This window comes from Pteropus vampyrus, unplaced genomic scaffold (genome assembly GCF_000151845.1).
Source record: "Pteropus vampyrus isolate Shadow unplaced genomic scaffold, Pvam_2.0 Scaffold82, whole genome shotgun sequence".
NCBI classification, from domain to species: domain Eukaryota; kingdom Metazoa; phylum Chordata; class Mammalia; order Chiroptera; family Pteropodidae; genus Pteropus; species Pteropus vampyrus.
The window spans coordinates 4,045,211-4,063,066 of record NW_011888863.1 but is presented as its reverse complement, the minus strand read 5'-3'; the positions used below and the strand labels follow the sequence as shown (position 1 = coordinate 4,063,066).

The 17,856-nt window shown below is 33.6% G+C and overlaps 1 protein-coding gene across 1 annotated transcript in view; it reads right to left on the bottom strand.

Annotated features, from left to right (window-relative positions):
• Positions 1-17,856, bottom strand: part of CCDC91 (coiled-coil domain containing 91) — a 294,142-nt gene that overhangs the window by 191,096 nt on the left and 85,190 nt on the right. The window contains exons 5-6 of the mRNA XM_011363116.2: positions 17,244-17,447; positions 16,400-16,504 (exon numbers count right to left, since the gene is read on the bottom strand). Coding sequence (XP_011361418.1) covers positions 16,400-16,504; positions 17,244-17,447 — 309 coding nt within the window. The remainder of the gene's footprint in view (positions 1-16,399; positions 16,505-17,243; positions 17,448-17,856) is intronic.

The window sequence follows — 17,856 nt, the reverse complement described above, 5'->3', positions numbered from 1 at the left end:
AAATTTAGTATGTTCTTATGTTATTCCAATAGAATCTAAAGATAATATATATATTCACTTGAAAGAAAGTTTATATTTCCTAATACTTTCAGCACAAAAACAACTTTTAAAAACCATAAATTCTTTTAGTGCTTTATAATATGAACCAAAAAGTATTTTACTTTTATCTGTTTAAATATTAAATACAACGAAATTTTAGTATGGAAATGGATCATAACAGGGAGTATTAAATGGATGACGAAATACACTATAGCTTTAAATATTAAAGACCTACACTCCCCATCTTAGTGTGCTTAGGCTGCCATGACAGAAATCATAGACTGGGAGGGTTAAACCCAGAAATTTATTTTCTCACAGTTGTGGACACTAGAAATCCAAGACCAAGTTGCCAGTAAGGTCGGTTTCTGATAAGAGCTCTCTTTCTGGTTTAAAGAAGGCTGCCTTCCAGCTGTGTCCTCATATGATAGACGGGAGAGAGTGACAGAGCTCTGTGGTATCTCTTCCTAAAGAACACTAATCCCCTCACGAGGGTGCTGCCCTCATGACCTCATTAAAATCTAATTATCTCACAAAGGCCGTATCTCCAAATATCATCACATTGTGGGTGTGGAGGGGCAAGGATTAGGACTTTGACATATGAATTTGGGCATGGGGGTGGGAGGAAACACATTCAATCCATAGGACTCCCACAAGCCACATAATTCAATCAACCAAACAACATTTTTTTTTATGTGCCAGGCATTATTCTAGAAGCTGATAATGTAATGATTAAGTAAGACCAAAAAATGTCTCCCTCCAGGAACTTATATTCTAGGAGAAAGGAGGAATAATCAAGCAATACAAATATGAACAGATTCCGCTAACAACTTTGAGCAAAATAAAGGAGGAATGAGATAGGGGGAAAATGAACTTCTTAAGCCAGAGAAATCGGAAAAAGGCTGCTGCAGGAAGTGGTCTTTCCGTTGAGGGTTAAATCAGGAAGAATAAGTAGCAATGAACAAACTAAAGCAATCACAAAATGCTCAGAAAGCACTTATTCTACATAATCACCTTTCCAAAGTTTTGGTCTTAGGACACTAACCTCTACTCTGAAGAGGTTTTAAGTAGTAAATTCCTTGCCTATTCTCTTCAAAATCATAATATCTTTCCTCCCTCAGATAAGACTGTATAAAGACACACACATACTTCTCAACAAGTAGGCATTCAAAGAGGAAAAGAGAGTTCTTCAAAGCAACTATTATCTATTAACACATAGCAAATATCTCTTACCTCATGTTACCTCTTTTCACATTAAGTATTTCTACCTCAGAAAAGTCCAAAATAAATATCCATCAAATTTCCAGAAAACATAGACCCTGGGAACCACTTAACCATGACCTCAAATTTCTGATTTTGGGGGCTTTGGGTGTGTCTTGTCCTTTAACATTCATTTCTGGCTACTGTGAGGGCAAATGCATCCTTTCTCCTTTATACATACTGCCTGGTGGAGACAAAGGCTCCATGACTTACCTACCAAATAAAGTACATGATTTTAGAAGAACTTGCTTCAAACCAGTCTTCATTTACTGCTGAGGTCTGTGGCTTTGTTCTAGAATGGTTGAGGTCAGAGTTTGACCTCAGATAAGTAGGGAAATACAGTAAATACATCCCATGAGATTGTAAGCTAGAGTATTCAAAAATAACAGGTTTGCCTCACCACTGGATGAGAATGAGGCTTAGCCACATTAGAAGTCCATGTTTTCCTATTTTTTGGCAATACCATTATACACACACACACAAAAATCTATCACTAAGCACTTCTCAAAACGTTTACTGGGTACAAAAAAAATCTGTGTGCACTCTAAAAATTATCCTTGGGTGATTTACAAACTACTAAAGAAGATAAAACACCCATCCCTAAAGTGATAAATGTGCTTACAAACATCTTAATAACGTAAGGGATGACTGTAAATAAACATTAAAATTATATTTTACCAAATTATATGTTTCTGAAAGACAATTTTCAGTTATTTAAATTTATAAGACAAGTTTATGATCAAACTCAATGTCATAGAATAAGTATCATAATGACAATTCTACAGCATTTCTGAAATGGGTTCATATAAACCTTTCCATTAGCATAAATCACAAGTGATCATGTACTACCTAACCTTTAAAGAAATTATGATTATGAAATTAGCCTTGAATCACTCACAATGAAAAATGAGTAAAAATTTAAGACCAAGTGAATCTATAGATGTAATACATGCTTGCTCAAGAGATTTTATGCAAAATCATATTATGAGAACTTAGGTACCTAAATGTAAAGTAGACTCTTAGTTCACTTTTTGGTATTAATTCATTTTTCTGTAGGAGATGTTCTCTTTAATGAAGCTAACTCATTTAAATTGAGGGGCTGTTCTTAAATTTTAACATTTTATTTCCTATTTACTAAAATATTTAGTTTTGTTTAAACTAGCCAAAATAGGTCACTCAATTTGTTTTTAAACATTTTACATTTCTAACTAAATTACTTAAAATATCTAAATATGTTGAAAAGTATTTGTAACACAAAAACTTATTTTACATAATCTAAGATGCATATTTCATCACATTTTAAGACTCCAGAAATTATGTCTTGAAACATTTAATGTTGTCTTTTCTTTCTCCTCAAAATATGTTATTAAATTGATTGTGTGTCTTAAAAAATCTATGTCATCCTAAATTTGAAGAGGTACTAGCAAAAACTTTAAATTTCTATTATTGCATGAGGAAGAGAAAACATCCTCAATAGTCAATTAGCCTACAGAATTAAAGATGGTATTCTTCTTCTAATGACTTCAAAATTGTCCAGTTTCATTTTGATAAATAAAAGAACTTTATTATCTCATTAGAACAGGAATAAAAAAATCACATAATGTCTTCAAAATATAAACCAGCATGAAATTAAAAAAAAAAAACAACACTATACTTATATTTTCAGTTCTCAAAAATGCCCCCAATCTTGGCATATTTTTAAAACTAAAAGGTCAATTTTCTCATTACTACTGCTATTTAATAAGAAATAATTCAATTTTGAAAGTATACATTTTTCCCATTAGTTAGAAAAGTACTGAAGAAGTTGTTTTTGTTTCATTTAAAAACTGCCTTATTTAGATGATAAAATTGGAGGAGTGCTTTCTTGAAATGTTTATAATTTTGTCATTGTTTAAACTGTTTCCAACAAGCTAGTGTTTTTATAAACAAGACGTTAAGCTATTTTCATTTTGAAAAAAATAATTTTTATTTTCTAAAATGATCTTTATTTTTTTAAAAAAAGTTACTAACAGCCAACTTAGGAAAATGTTGGTAACCATGAAGTTAGGGAATAATGACGGTGAATGAGGAAAAACAGTATTGAACTGAAGTGTTATTTTGAAGATAATTAATATTTGTGGGGAGGATGACTTAAGGTCCTTATCAAGAACATCATGGCATGATCTGCATTTGTGAATGTAGGTAAAGGGGTGCAAAAATACAAGTTATATGTTGTAAGACAAAGTAACCCTACAGGTATGCTTGTAAATACCCTCTTCCTCAAATTAGCTTAAAATTTTTGCATCTTCACTTTAAAAAAGTAGAATAAAGCCTAGAATAAGTGTGCAAAATTCAGTGACTCTCAGGTAAACATGATATAATTGATTTTCTATAAAACTGAAGATGAAAACAAAGAATAAAGCAGTATTTTCCCAAGTAGTGTTTTTATTCTAGACATTTTCTTCTTAATTTCGACAATTCTCAATAGGCACCTACAAGTACCAAACAATAGCATATAACGATGAATAAAATATGTTCTTTTCCCTCAAATTTTATTAAGCAAGATTAAGACCTCCAACTCCCTGCAAAGTGCTACTAATTCATAAAGAGGTAATTATCTTCAGGGAACACATATATTTAACCCTTACAATAACAAATAATTTTCTTTAATAATAATTAACTGTGAGAGGATACTGGGAATATGGCAATAGTGGTGGTATAGTTTTCAGATCTCTGAAAATTCACTCACAGAAACATATAGAGCACCTGAAAATAAACTAACTCATATTCGATATCTATTACAAAAATAGATATCATAGTCTCTCTCTGAATGCTAAAATATGAGCGAGTAAAGAGAAACCATGAACAGTCCCAAGACTTGCATGGCATCAGAACTGTCCAAGAGCAAAGATGAAAGCAACAGGATATCAGACAGACATGAGAACTCCAAAATATCTAACAGATACTCACTGGAAAGGTCAGCAGGTCACTATAAGGACAGTAGCTAAAACTGAGGAACCTATACATTTCAGCAGCAAATAAGTACAAACAGTCCTCAGTGAGGTATCAATGGCCTAGGATACACTGGGTCCAATAAACTAAATAGCTCCAGGAGAAAGCCCCACACTGAGGTGAAATAGCTGAAAATAGAATCCAAGTTCACCAAGCCAGAGACAATAGAGAGAGAAGAAAAACAGGGTCAAGATGAAAGTGGAAAAGGGAAGAGAGTCATAAAAACCTACAAATGTTGCCACATTTTTTAATCTGACAAAAACATGAGAGCACTATAAAATCACGAGGGTAAAAAACTATCTTAAATCACTCCTCCATTTAAAAAGTTCAAGAAAACTAATTTTAATAAAAACAAATAACAGAAGAGTATTAAAGTCAAACCTCATACTATGTTATTATATTTTTTAAAAGGAACAGAATGACAATCCTCTAAAATAAAAGCACAGCACTAATATAAATTAAAAAGAAATTTAAAACTTTACACTTATATTTCAAAGTAAGCTAAATTAGAAAAGTGATAAAGTAGATTAAAGGATAAATAAATAATAAGAAAAATAAAAGATGTGAGAAATTTCAGAAAAAATTATAACAGAATAAATCATTTCAGAAATGAAATAATTTAAACTAAAAAGAACATAAGATTGAATAAGCTAAATTCAAAATACCTTAAGAGAAATAGAATAAAAGGGCAAGCATGTTTTAGATTAAAAAGAAATGAAGAGATGAAAAAGATTCAAGAGTAAAGGCAAATACAGAATACAAAGACTACCCAATACACAGAATAAGAGTTACCAGAAGGAAATAAAACAAGTATTAAAATTTTAATTTAATTAAAATTCCTCAAAATCTAAAAAAAGGAATTCAAACTATATATATAAAGAGAACACACTGTAAATCTAGGGAAATCAACCCAGAATGACCAAATACCAGAACATATTCTAGTAAAATTATTTGACCTCAAAGAATAAGAAATTGGAAGAATTAGACTGAAATTACTTTTGACAGCAATATTTATAATAGAAGAAAATGAAATAATATGTTCAGATATCCATGAAAAGAAAAAAAATAAGGAATTTACTAATGAATCACTATGCATGGGCTTCCAAGAAATATTCTTAAATGAGAGGAAGAGGAGAAATTACTTTAAAATAAATAATAAAAGTGTATTTATTTAATACACTACCATCTGCATAAAAAAGAGGAAATGGGAATGAGTTGGTTGTTTGGTTGGTAAGTTGGTCAGTTGGTTGGTTGGTTGGTTGGTTGGTTAGTTAGTTAGTTAGTTACAGTTGGCTTTTGTATGCATTATAAAAGACTCTAGAAGGATAGAAATAAACCAGCAGTGGTTACCTACTGAAAGGAACATGGACTAGATGAATAGAGCTTAGGATGAGCTTTATACACCTTTTTCACTAACTGTACTTTTGATGTTTGAATCACTTGAACATATTGTTTAACTGGTGTAAGACAGTAAGTGAAAAATTTTTAAAGCATTCCCTGGAGATTCTAATGTAAGCCAGATTAAAGACTACTGTTTTAAAATTTAAAGAAAGTCAAAACGGTGAAGCAAAACACATAAAATGAAGAAATTAGTAAAAACTATCACATAAAGCAATATTTTAAAATGTATTACTTTGACCTAAAAGTCTTATTTTTAAGAAATGTACAACTGACATATTAAATACTCTTAAAATGTAGCTCTTTTCTATATAAATAAGTCTACCAGTTTGTTTTGAATAAACTTTTTTAGAATATATAAATCTATTGTTCTTATGTTTATTGTTCTAACATTTGAAAAAGAGGTCTTCCAAATATCAGTATTTAAACCGGATTTGATAATGAAATCATTCAATTCATTCTGTAATAAGAAAATATTTCATGTATTTCACCATGGCTCTCCTCCAAAATGACTCTCCCTTTACAGGGGTTGTAAAGACGATGGGTTTTCTAGTAACAAATTCATTTATTTCCCAATATCTAATTAAATCAAAGATACAGTATTAAATGAAAGGCATATGAGACCAATCAGAACATAAAATCTTTATTTTCCTCTCATTTCTTTCTCTTCTTCAGAATGTTGTTATTCTTAAAGATAGCTAAATAAACAGGATGTCTTCAAATTACACTTAATTTGTATTCCCTTCAGCATTTTCTACTTCTAAGTAGGACTGCAACTACACTTTGGGTTACCTATGAAGAACTGGTTACTGCCTCACATACCCGGTAATCAAGCTAAATACTCTGGAATATCAAGCCACTGCTCTAATCTACCTTTAATCAAATGCCATAAAGACCAATTATCACAGTAGCCTCTGGCTAAAGGCCCAAGTGTCCAACACTTGACTAGCATTCACTTTAAAATAGACAAGTAATAGGACAAGTAATAGGACAAGTAATAGGACAAGTGCTGGAGAGGATGCAGAGAAAAAGGAATTCTCATACACTGCTGCTGGGACTGCAAATTGGTACAGCCACTATGGAAAACAGTATGGAGGTTCCTCAAAAAAGTAAGAATTGATCTACCATATGATCCAGCAATCCCTCTACTGGGTATTTACCCCAAAGACTTGAAAATCTTTTATCTGAAAAGATATTTGCACATCGATATTCACAGCAGCCTTATTCACGGTGGCCAAGATATGGAAGCAACCCAAGTATCCTATGATAGATGACTGGATAAAGAAGCTGTAGTATATACATACAATGGAATATTTCTCAGCTATAAGAAGAGATGAAATAATGCCATTTGCGACAACGTGGATGGACCTTGAGATAATCATGCTGTGAAATAAGCTAGACAGAAAAGTTGAAAACCACATGATATCACTTATATGTGGGATATAAACCTAAAAGCAACAAATAAACAGGACAAACAGAGACTCATGGACATGGACAATAGACTAGTAGTTACTAGAGGGTAGGGGAGGGGGGGAGGATAGTGGGGTAAAAGGGGTCAAATATATGGTGACATTAAAGAATTAAAAATAAATTAATTAAAAAATAAAATAAAAAAATAAAAGGCACCTGGCTATCACACACACACAAATGATTCAATTAACTAAACATAATTTTTCCCAAAATTCTTTGGAATTTTTAAAGCGTTGTTTCTCAAAATGTGATTCAGACTTTCTATACTTTAATAAATTCTTCAGATCAAAAAAAAAAAAATAGTACACAAAAATAGTGAGACTATTCATATTTAAATAATGCAATCAGTGAAAACAATAGAACGTAGAGAGTAATCTGAAGCAGTATAAATCCATTTGTGAAGTCAATTTTAAGGTCCTCTGAAATACTGGATTTTTACATAATTTTTTTTTAAAATTAAATTCTCAAACAAAATAATCAACATACTATAATCAAGAGGCATTTCAGCAGGAAAAAGCATTTGGAAGAATAGGCCTAGTCTTTTAAAGTTTATACAGATAAATTCTCAGTGCTAGCCAAAGCTACCAACAGGGACAACTATCAGAGACGATAATTTAAAAACTAGGTGGGTCTGTTCAATGATTTTTTTTTATAATGTGGTAACATTGTGCGATGTGTGATTTGATAAGCTGCCAAGTTTCTTCAGCGCTCATCTCCAGTGTGAACTGACTTGCCATGGGAGTCTGAGAAAGACGACAAAAGAAACTGGAATCCAAGCTTCACTAAGATGAGTTCTCTCCTCATTGAAAGTCCTCTAAATAGCTACCTCTGACAAATGCAGCATGACTCACTTTCTTCCTCTGGTTCGTCACACGCCCTGGACGGAACAGGAAAGGAGAGGTAGTGCATGGCCCCATTGTGCCGCAGAGTTCACCCCACTCGTTATTTCCTTCTGCTACGGGCGAGTTCACAAACCTCCACCTATCCTGGTAATTACTCCATATCGCATAAAACAACACTGTGAGAATTCTCTGTAATAGCTCATGTGTTTTTTTAAAAAAGTTTGTTTAATAGTTCAACAAACATTCCACTCATTAAGTACTCTTTCTCTGGTCAGACTAAAATCTTGACAAAGGCACACCCAACGTCAGCCTAAGTGGAGGTAGGTTAATTTACAAAATTGAAAATTCAGGCCCTATATTTTGAGATAACATGAAAATACTTGGATTTTTCATGGCGATGAATATATATGTATAAATTTTGGGTTTTTTCCTGTATTGTCCACATTGTCCACAAGAAGCATATTCTTATAAATACATATACATGCAAATGTTATTTAAGGAGAAAGATTTCTCAACTAATTTAATCTAGTCTTGTCAGTACTATCTTTTTGAATTCCTAAATGTTTTGCTTTACTTAGGGTACCAAGAGAGGCAGGCACCAATATTTTATCACTGTCAACATAAATAGCAGAAAATAAAACTCTTTCTATTTATTAAGCTCCATAAATATTTAGAAGACCTATATGTCATATATGCCTTAATATAAAAAATATATGGATTGCTATACTCTACAAGAAATATATAACAAATACATTTACTCTCTGAGAGATGACTGGCAAACTGTAAATTCAAGCAAGAAATGTAATATCCACTATTCATAACCTCACTTTTGCTAATATTTCATCCTATACATATTTAGCATACAGTGGTCTCTTTTGACGCTCACAAATTTAATCACATCTCATATTTCTAAGAAATTATTAGACAGAACTAACTTTGTACCAGTTTGAAAAAAAAGGCTAGACCTCCAGAAAGAAATGGATTATAGAAAGGAGGTCATATAGTAAAGACCAAGTTTTTCTAAATTCTTGTTGAATCAAGTCTTTAAAACACAATTTAAATATGTTTCTCAAAAATTTATTTCAAATGCATTTCGAATGCATATACCAATGTTTGCACAAACTAGGTAAATATAAAGCAGATAAAGATTTATGGATTATCTCTCACTTTGAGTTATCTATAATTTACTCTCCTCTATCAATAATTCTATGAACTAATTACTCAACCTGTGTTCCTTAAAAAAATTACTCAAAATATCTGCTTTAAATTAATATATTTTATGTTTGAAATTAATTTCCTACTATAGCTACAAAAATAGAATGTTTAAAATTTAAAATGTTCCTTGTTATCTCACTTCCAGACTAAAATGAAGTAGATGCACTGTTCCCCTATTTTTATCTCAATAAATACAGCTAAAAGGCCTGTGCATTATATTTTTTAAAAATGTAAGAAGCAAGATAAGAATATGATCATATCAATAGATGCAGAAAAAGCCTTCAACAAGATAGAGCACCTATTTATGATCAAAACACTTAACAAAATTGGTATAGAAGGAAAGTACCTTAACATAATAAAGGCCATATATAACAAGCCTTCAGCCAACATTATACTTAATAGTGAAAAACTAAAAACCTTCCCTCTAAGATCAGGAACAAGGCAAGGCTGTCCACTATCATCACTGTTATTCAATATAACATTGGAGGTCCTAGCAAGTGCAATCAGGCAAGAGAAAAATATAAGAGGCATCCAAATAGGAAATGAAGAAGTCAGACTGTCACTATTTGTGGATGACATGATTCTCTATATAGAGAAAACTCTAAAGACTCCACAAGAACACTACTAGAAACAATAAGCAAATACAGTAAAGTCTCTGGATACAAAATCAACATTCAAAAATCCATAGCATTCCTATACTCTAATAATGAAGTGCCAGAAAAAAAAACTGGAAAAAATAAATTTCTTTTGCAATTGCAACAAAAAGAATAAAATATCTCGTAATAAATTTAACAAAACATGTGAAGGACCTATATAATGAAAACTATAAGACCCTATTAAAAGAAATCAAGGAAGATATAAAGAAATGGAAAAATATTCCGTGTTCTTGGATTGGAAGAATCAACACAGTTAAAATGACCATATTACCTAAAGCATTATACAGATTTAATGCAATCCTCATCAAATCTCATCAGCATTTTTTAAAGAAATAGAACAAAAAATCATCAGATTTGTATGGAAGCAGAAAAGACCCTAAATTGCCAACGCCATCCTGAAAGAAAAAGAACAAGGCTGGAGGCATCACTTTGCTTGACTTCAAATTATACTACAAAGCGACAGTAATCAAAACGGCACAGTATTCGCAGCAAAACAGACACACTGACTAGGGGAACAGAACTGAGAGTCCGGAAGTAAACCCATATTTACATGGGCAAATAATTTTTGGCAAAAAAGCCAAAAACATACAGTGGAGAAAGCCTCTTCAATAAATGGTGCTGGGAAAACTGGAAAGCCATCTGCAAAAGAATGAAACTAGACTGTTGTCTATCACCACACACTAAAATTAACTCAAAATGGATTAAGGACCCGAATATAAGGCCTGAAACAATAAAATGCATAGAAGGAAACATAGGAACTAAACTCAAGGACCTTGGACTCAAAGAGGATTTTATGAATTTGACCTCAAAAGCAAGGGAATTAAAAGCTAAAATAAATGAATGGGACTACATCAAACTAAAAAGTTTCTGCTCACCAAAAGAAACTGTCAACGAGGTAAAGAGACAACCATCCAAATGGGAAAATATATTGCGAGCAACGCCTCCAATAAGGTTCTAATATCCAAAATATACAAAGAACTCATACGACTCAATAACAACAAAAAACAAATGATCCAATCAAAAAATGAGCAGAGGACCTGAACAGACACTTCTCCCTAGAGGACATATAAATGGCCAACAAATATATGTAAAGATGCTCAACATCACTAGCTATTAGAGAAATGCAAATCAAAACCACAATGAGATACCATCTCACACCTATTAGAATAGCTATTAGCAACAGGATAAGTAATAACAAGTGTTGGAGAGGATACGGAGAAAAAGGAACCCTCATTCACTTCTGGTGGGACTGCAAATTGGTACAGCCACTGTGGAAAACAGTATGGAGGTTCCTCAAAAAACTAAGAATCGACCTACCATATTATCCAGCAATCCCTCTACTGGGTAGTTACCCCCAAAGACTTGAAAACTCTTATCCGTAAAGATATTTGCACATCGATGTTAATAGCAGCATTATTCACTGTGGCCAGGACATGGAAGTAACCGAAGTGTCCTACAATAGATGATTGGATAAAGAAGGTGTGGTACATATATACAATGGAATATTACTCAGCCATAAGAAGAGATGAAAAATGTCATTGGCAACAACATGGATGGACCTTGAAATAATCATACTAAGTGAAATAAGCCAAACAGAAAAAGTTGAAAATCACATGATATCACTTATATGTGGAATATAAACCTAAAAGCGCCAAATGAACAGGACAAACAAACAGAGATTCATGGACATGGACTATAGACTAGTGGTTACCAGAGGATAGGGGAGGTAGATGAGGTAAAGGGGGTCAAATATAGGTGAGGAGGGAGAAGGTGAAGTGGATAAAGGGGATCGAATACATGGTAGCTGGAGGAAACTGGACTTTGGGTGGTAAACATGCAATAGAATATTCAGATGTCAAATTATAATGTACACCTGAAAATTATATGATTATATTAACCAATGTTATCCCAATAAACTTTAAAAAAAAAAAGTAAGAAGATTCTAGAAGGTGGTGGAAAGGTAGACCTCCTAGGGACCTGAGTACCCAAGGAATGACACAGAGGTTAGTTCTGTGAGTTTTATTTTGACCTCATATATTCCATACTGGGTAATGGGATGGCCAGCAACCAGGAAATGCCAATGGGCACAAACAAAAACATCTCCAAGAAAAGCCATCCCTCTCTAACCAAAGCATCGTGAAAGGGGTAGAATAGAAAACATTTAGATAATAAACACCCTATGATAGGCATGCCCCACGGAAAACAATATGACCCCACCTCCAGCTCTGTGAGCAAAGGCAAGTGCTGAGCTCAGACTTCCACCCCCAACCAGTTCTAAAGTGCCACCCTGGCTGCCCTTTGAAGTGGCAACAAAGGAAACCGTGTGGTTTGGAGGCGTTTTCAGGACTTGCATCCCCATCCAGAGGTAAGGAGGTTCCCTCTCCCCCTCCTTTCCTGTGTCAGAAGAAGCTGAGTGAGGAGCCGGAATTTTTACAACCATTCAGAGGTAACAAAGCCTCCTGACTCCGTGGTGTTAGGACAAGTACATGGGGAACAGCTACCAAGGCCCTCTCCTCCTCCCAGTCAGGGTGGTTATCAGCCAAGGTCTATGGAGGGGATCCTGAAATTCCAATTTTTTTCCCAGAAATAAGGAGGCATCCCTTCAGCCCAATGTGCCAAAGGCGCCTTGAGTGAGAAACCTGTCATTTTACCCCACCTTTCCCCAACCTATGCAGTTCAGAGGAGGCCTGTTAAAATACAAGATTTAAACAAGGTGTCATACAAAATACCAAGATGCATAGGATATAATTAAAAATCACTCATCATACCACAAATCAGGAAAATCTGAACCTTGGTAGGGCCATGAACAGACGGCAACACAGAGATGACATCAACGTTAGAATCATCTGACAAGGATTTTAAAGCAACCATTACGAAAATGCTTCAACAAGAAATTACAAACATGATTGAAACATGGAAAAAAACGGAAAGTTTCAGTAAAGGATAGAAGATATAAAGAACCAAATGGGAATTTAAGAACTAAAAAATACAATAACCAAATAAACAACAAAGAACTGGCTCAACAGCAGAATGGAAGGGGCAGAGGAAAACAATCAGGAACCTAGAAGACAGAAAAATAAAAATTACTCAATCTGAACAGAGAGAAAACAGGTTGAAAAACAAGCAAAATAAGAAGTCCAGAACAAGAAATGCTCTCCTCAGAGATGGCGCAGTGACATACAGGCTTCCCCCACTATCTGAAAGTAGGACATTCCTATGAAACCTTTCCTAAGTCTGAAAGGCATTAAGGGAAGAAGCAATTACCATTAATTTATGTGGAAATTTTTTGAGTGTTCCCAGACCCAAAATTCAATGCATGCACAATATTTTTATTTCATTCTCCACAATCTAAATGTAATTAATTATGCTCAGTTTCACGCTAAGTTTAACACCCTTACGAGATCTCTTAGGCTTTTCTGATACCGTAGGACACATCTCGCTAATGGACGCACAAAATAGATGGAGATAATGCACAGATGCTCAGAGACACAGTTCAAAGCCAGTGTGGCTCCCAGGAAGGGGCTTGGAGGGGCCACTCTCATGCTCGGGGTGTGTGCTGCCTTCATAATGGCTGCTGCAAAATGAATGCTGACCACTATTTTCCCGTTTTGCCTTTTTTAAAATAAAAGAGGAAAATCCTTTTTGGATTTCTTTCAGCTAGCGAAAACAGGTATTAATGTAGGTCTTTCATAAAAGTGAGTGGCGTAAGGTGAACTTTCAAAAAGTGATGTAAGGCAAATCTGTATAAGCTAAACAGGATGCCTGCCCTTGAGTTCAGTTTGGTATTAGACTTTCTAATATATTTTTCTATCACTTATTCAGCCAAGGTGATAAAATACTTCATAAGTTAGGTTATTCATTTATTCACATGGTATAAAAAGGAGAAAGACCCTTCTTGGTGTTGTTATAGTAAAATCATCTGGGGGAAAAAAGGTTTCTTTGGAAGTACTGCTTCTTGTAAAAAGGGAAGATCTTTTAAAATTGAACTCAAGTTGTTACTCTTAAATTATCACTACTAATAGTAAAAGCAGTAAGACAATGATAATGTCCCTTGGCATTTATATTGGTCTTCATTGTGAAAAGTTCAAGTGGTCAGGTTCTAGATGATCTCTCAGATATGTTACTGTTCCCATTAATAGACTGAAGAAAACACAAAGTTCTGTCAGTATTCAGTACTGTGCCTTCTAACAAGCACCAAAATTCCAAATATGGGGCTGGTAAGTGTGGCCTTGCACAATGTACTTAGCCCTTGGTGAGCAGGGTACATTATATCAGTTCATTCATTCATTCAAGAATATTAATTAAGCCCACGCTACATGCCAAGTATTGCTCTAGGTACTGGAAAGTTCTTAATCTCGTGGAGCTTACATGCTGGTGGGAGGAAAACAAAAAAAAAAAAACAAATCGAAATGAAATAACAGATGGAGATAAATGTTATGAGGAGGGGTAAAGAAGCAAAGAAAGGGGGCTACGGAATACTGAGCATGCACATGTTTCTTATTTTCTATAGCATGGTTAAAGAAAGCCTCCAAAAGAAGGTCGCATTGGAACAGGTATCTGAAGGAAGCTAGGGTTCACTGAGAGTTGTTAATGAACAGTTTTCGAAAAGTTAAAATGTGATTCATATAAATTGAACATATGCCAAAGATTTATTCTGCTTATTTATTAATAAATAAATCATTTTAGACTAAATGAATCAGAAATTAAGACTGGTTCAAGGAGCATTTGAAGATATATGTGTGTGTGTGTGTATGTGTGTGTGTGAATACAAATTTAAATAATGGATTGTTAGATTAAGAAAGAGTGCCACGTTAGAGACCAAACAGATGTATGTTCTATAGAGCAATAACTGTACTCTTTGAAGTTATCTTTTCTAACAGACAGAAATTATTTGCATCTCCCCTGGGGAAAAAAATTATTAACATGTAACATCAAAACATCTGAGACTTTTAATCAATAGCAAACCATCAGTCAAACAAAGTACATTCTCCTAAATAATCCTTGGGTAAGTCTGTTAAACAATGTCTCCATAGAACATTGAAAGAACACACTGCTCAGCCTTTTCCTTATTTTCATGTTTTATTGTCCATGCCTGTGAGTCTCTGTTTGTTTGTCCTGTTATGTTTTGCATAATTTTTAACAGAGCCATGCAGATATCCGGAAGAAGGGCATTTCTGGTAGAGAGACTGTGACTAAATCATAAACCATTTCCCTCCACTCACCACTCCAACAGCCAAGGAATGCCCTCCGCAACAGGCTCACACATTCACCTGGACCTTATTATGAAGTCTGTTGTAAGTAAATAGCTGTGGGAAAGCTGGAAAAGGTGGAGAAGGAAGAAGATTTACATTGGGAGGAGAATGAGAACTGAGGCTGGAAAAATGATCTGATTTACATTTTTAAAAATACTACTCTACCTGCTGAAATAAAAACTCGTGAAGGAGCAGAGCAAGAATAGAAGTTAGAAGACCACTTAGGAGACTATTAAAATGATCTAGGCAAATAAACATGTAAATATATAGTTGGTCAGACGAAGAAGTGCTATGGAGAAAAACAACATAATATGGGAAGGTTGGTAAGAGATGTCAGTATTGTCTAGAAAAATCTGCATGGAGACCTGAATAATATAAAAAAGAAAATGTGCAGAAAATTAAAGGAAAAGTGTTCCAGATATGGGGCTAAAGCAAAATGACTGAGGAGAAAGAGGCACGGAGAAGACAGGAAAAAGGATAAAAGAATATAGAGCCTTGCAAACTATTTTAAGGACTCATTGGACTTTTAGTTTGGGTGAAAAGAGAAGCCACTGAATGTTTCAAAGCAGGAGAATGACATAACCATCTTTAAATATTAAACAGATCACAGTGGCTGCAATGTGGAGAATGATCTGTAAGAAGGCAATGACAGAAGCATAAAGACTAGTTATAAGATACTTTAGTGTTCCAAGGGAGAAATAAAGATGGATTGGTGGCAGTGACCATAATAATAAACAGTCAAAATATGGGTATTTTAAAGATAGAACTAACAGGTTTTCCTGAAGGAACAGACAAGTAGTACAAAAAGGAATAAATGTGTGTTTCAGCCTTAGCAACTGGAAAAGATAAAGTCGCCATTTACAAAGATGGGGAAGCCTACAGAAAAGAAAAAACAAAGTCTAATAAGAAAATTTGAGGATGAGAAGGAGACATTTTATGAAAAAGGTTAAATATCTCCATTTGGGGTTTACAGGATTCTAAACTCTGTTCAAATGTAATCACAAATAAGAAAAATCAGAATGTCCAATTTCCAAATTTTATCCATCAGAAACAATATTTTTCACCAAATTGAGTCTCAAACAACTAACCCTCAAAGCTTCTCACAGATTCACACCTTTCGAAATGGCATTTATCACTAATTTCAACCGTGTTGGTCAATACTTTACATATTTAAGTATCTGATCACTCATTCATAATGTATTTATTGAGCACTTTCTGAAGTTATGTTGCATGCTTCACCAAAGGTTCACAGATTAAATTTTAAATACACTCAGTTTACCTGAAGTTCTTTGTATCTATCTTGAAAAGAAATGGCCTCTTGCTCTTTTTCTTTAAGGAAATCTTTTTCCAAGAGACTATGCTTTTCTATCAATGATTCCACATCCTAAAAGAAAAATTCAAGCACAAGTTATGTAATATTTAATAGGATAAAATATATTTAGTTTTTTCAATGAGCATACCAAAAAATATCTGGTAAAGATATACTCATAGGCAGTATTTCAACTATGTTACAGAGCCATGGTTCACTCTCCAGCCCAATATCGAACATTGATAAAACACTAAAATTATTCATTCTAATAAATGAATAAAAGCATCTAATTAGACTAACTGAAATCAACACAATCTACTTCTACATATACTTTCTATAAATTTGCTAAGGTCTTTTTATAGACCTATTTGTAGGGAACAGAAATGAGAACATAAATAATTTACTAAAACAGCTTTATACCTAAATACAAATAAGTACATTGTCAAATATCCCACAATGCCTGACTTCTCATAGGGAAAAGGCAATGTTACAAATCTCCTAATCAGTATAACAAATACAAGACTACTTGCTTTCAAAGTACATAAAAGTAAACCAAAAGGAAAGCATTAGTTAGAGGGAAAAAAACATCTAGTAAAAGATGTTCATATCTTTTTTAAAAAGTATACATTTAAGACTAGATATTTCCTATCGAAGACTTGTAAGTGGTAAATTCATACAACCGACTTAAATTCATAGCCAAGAGAGGACGATACCTTTTTCCACTAATGAGTTTTTAATCAGAGATTAGGATTATATCGGATTTCCAGAATGCGCAATTCAAACACTTATTTTTTTAGAAAAAATGTAAATATACCTTTTTAATTCTCTGTTTTTCTTCTTCAGAAACTTTGAGTTTAATCTCCAGACTTGAAATTTTCTGCTGAAGTTGTATGTTTGATACATTGGCACCAGGATCCTCAGAATCATCCACAAGAGCAATTGTTCCATTACTTTTCTCATCAGTTAAACCCAATGGAAAAAGTGAGATATCCAGATCAGTGTGTGTTGATTGCTGAATCTAAACCACATTAAAAAAAAATATACAGAGGGGAAAGTTTACACTGTACCAATAATGAAAACGTTCAAAGGGCAACAGAAACCGCATTTGGAAATTAAGTTGTAGCAAGGGTTCCGAAATTATTTCACCCTTTAAGTAAATCAACAGACCTCGAACTGTTAACAACAACCTGATCTTCGTAGTAAGACACAAAACTTCCTCTAAACTTTAGAGTCTAGAGCATTTATTATTTTGCAGGAAAGCACTAAAAACTTAAAACTTTTTCTTATGCTTGAAATTATATAAGTATAGACACATCTGATACGAGTTCCTGAATTTACACACATACTCAGAATTTGCTAATATTTTAAACTGCAAATCAGAATTTTAAAGTTATCAATAACCTATCATTGATCAAAACTTTCTAGTA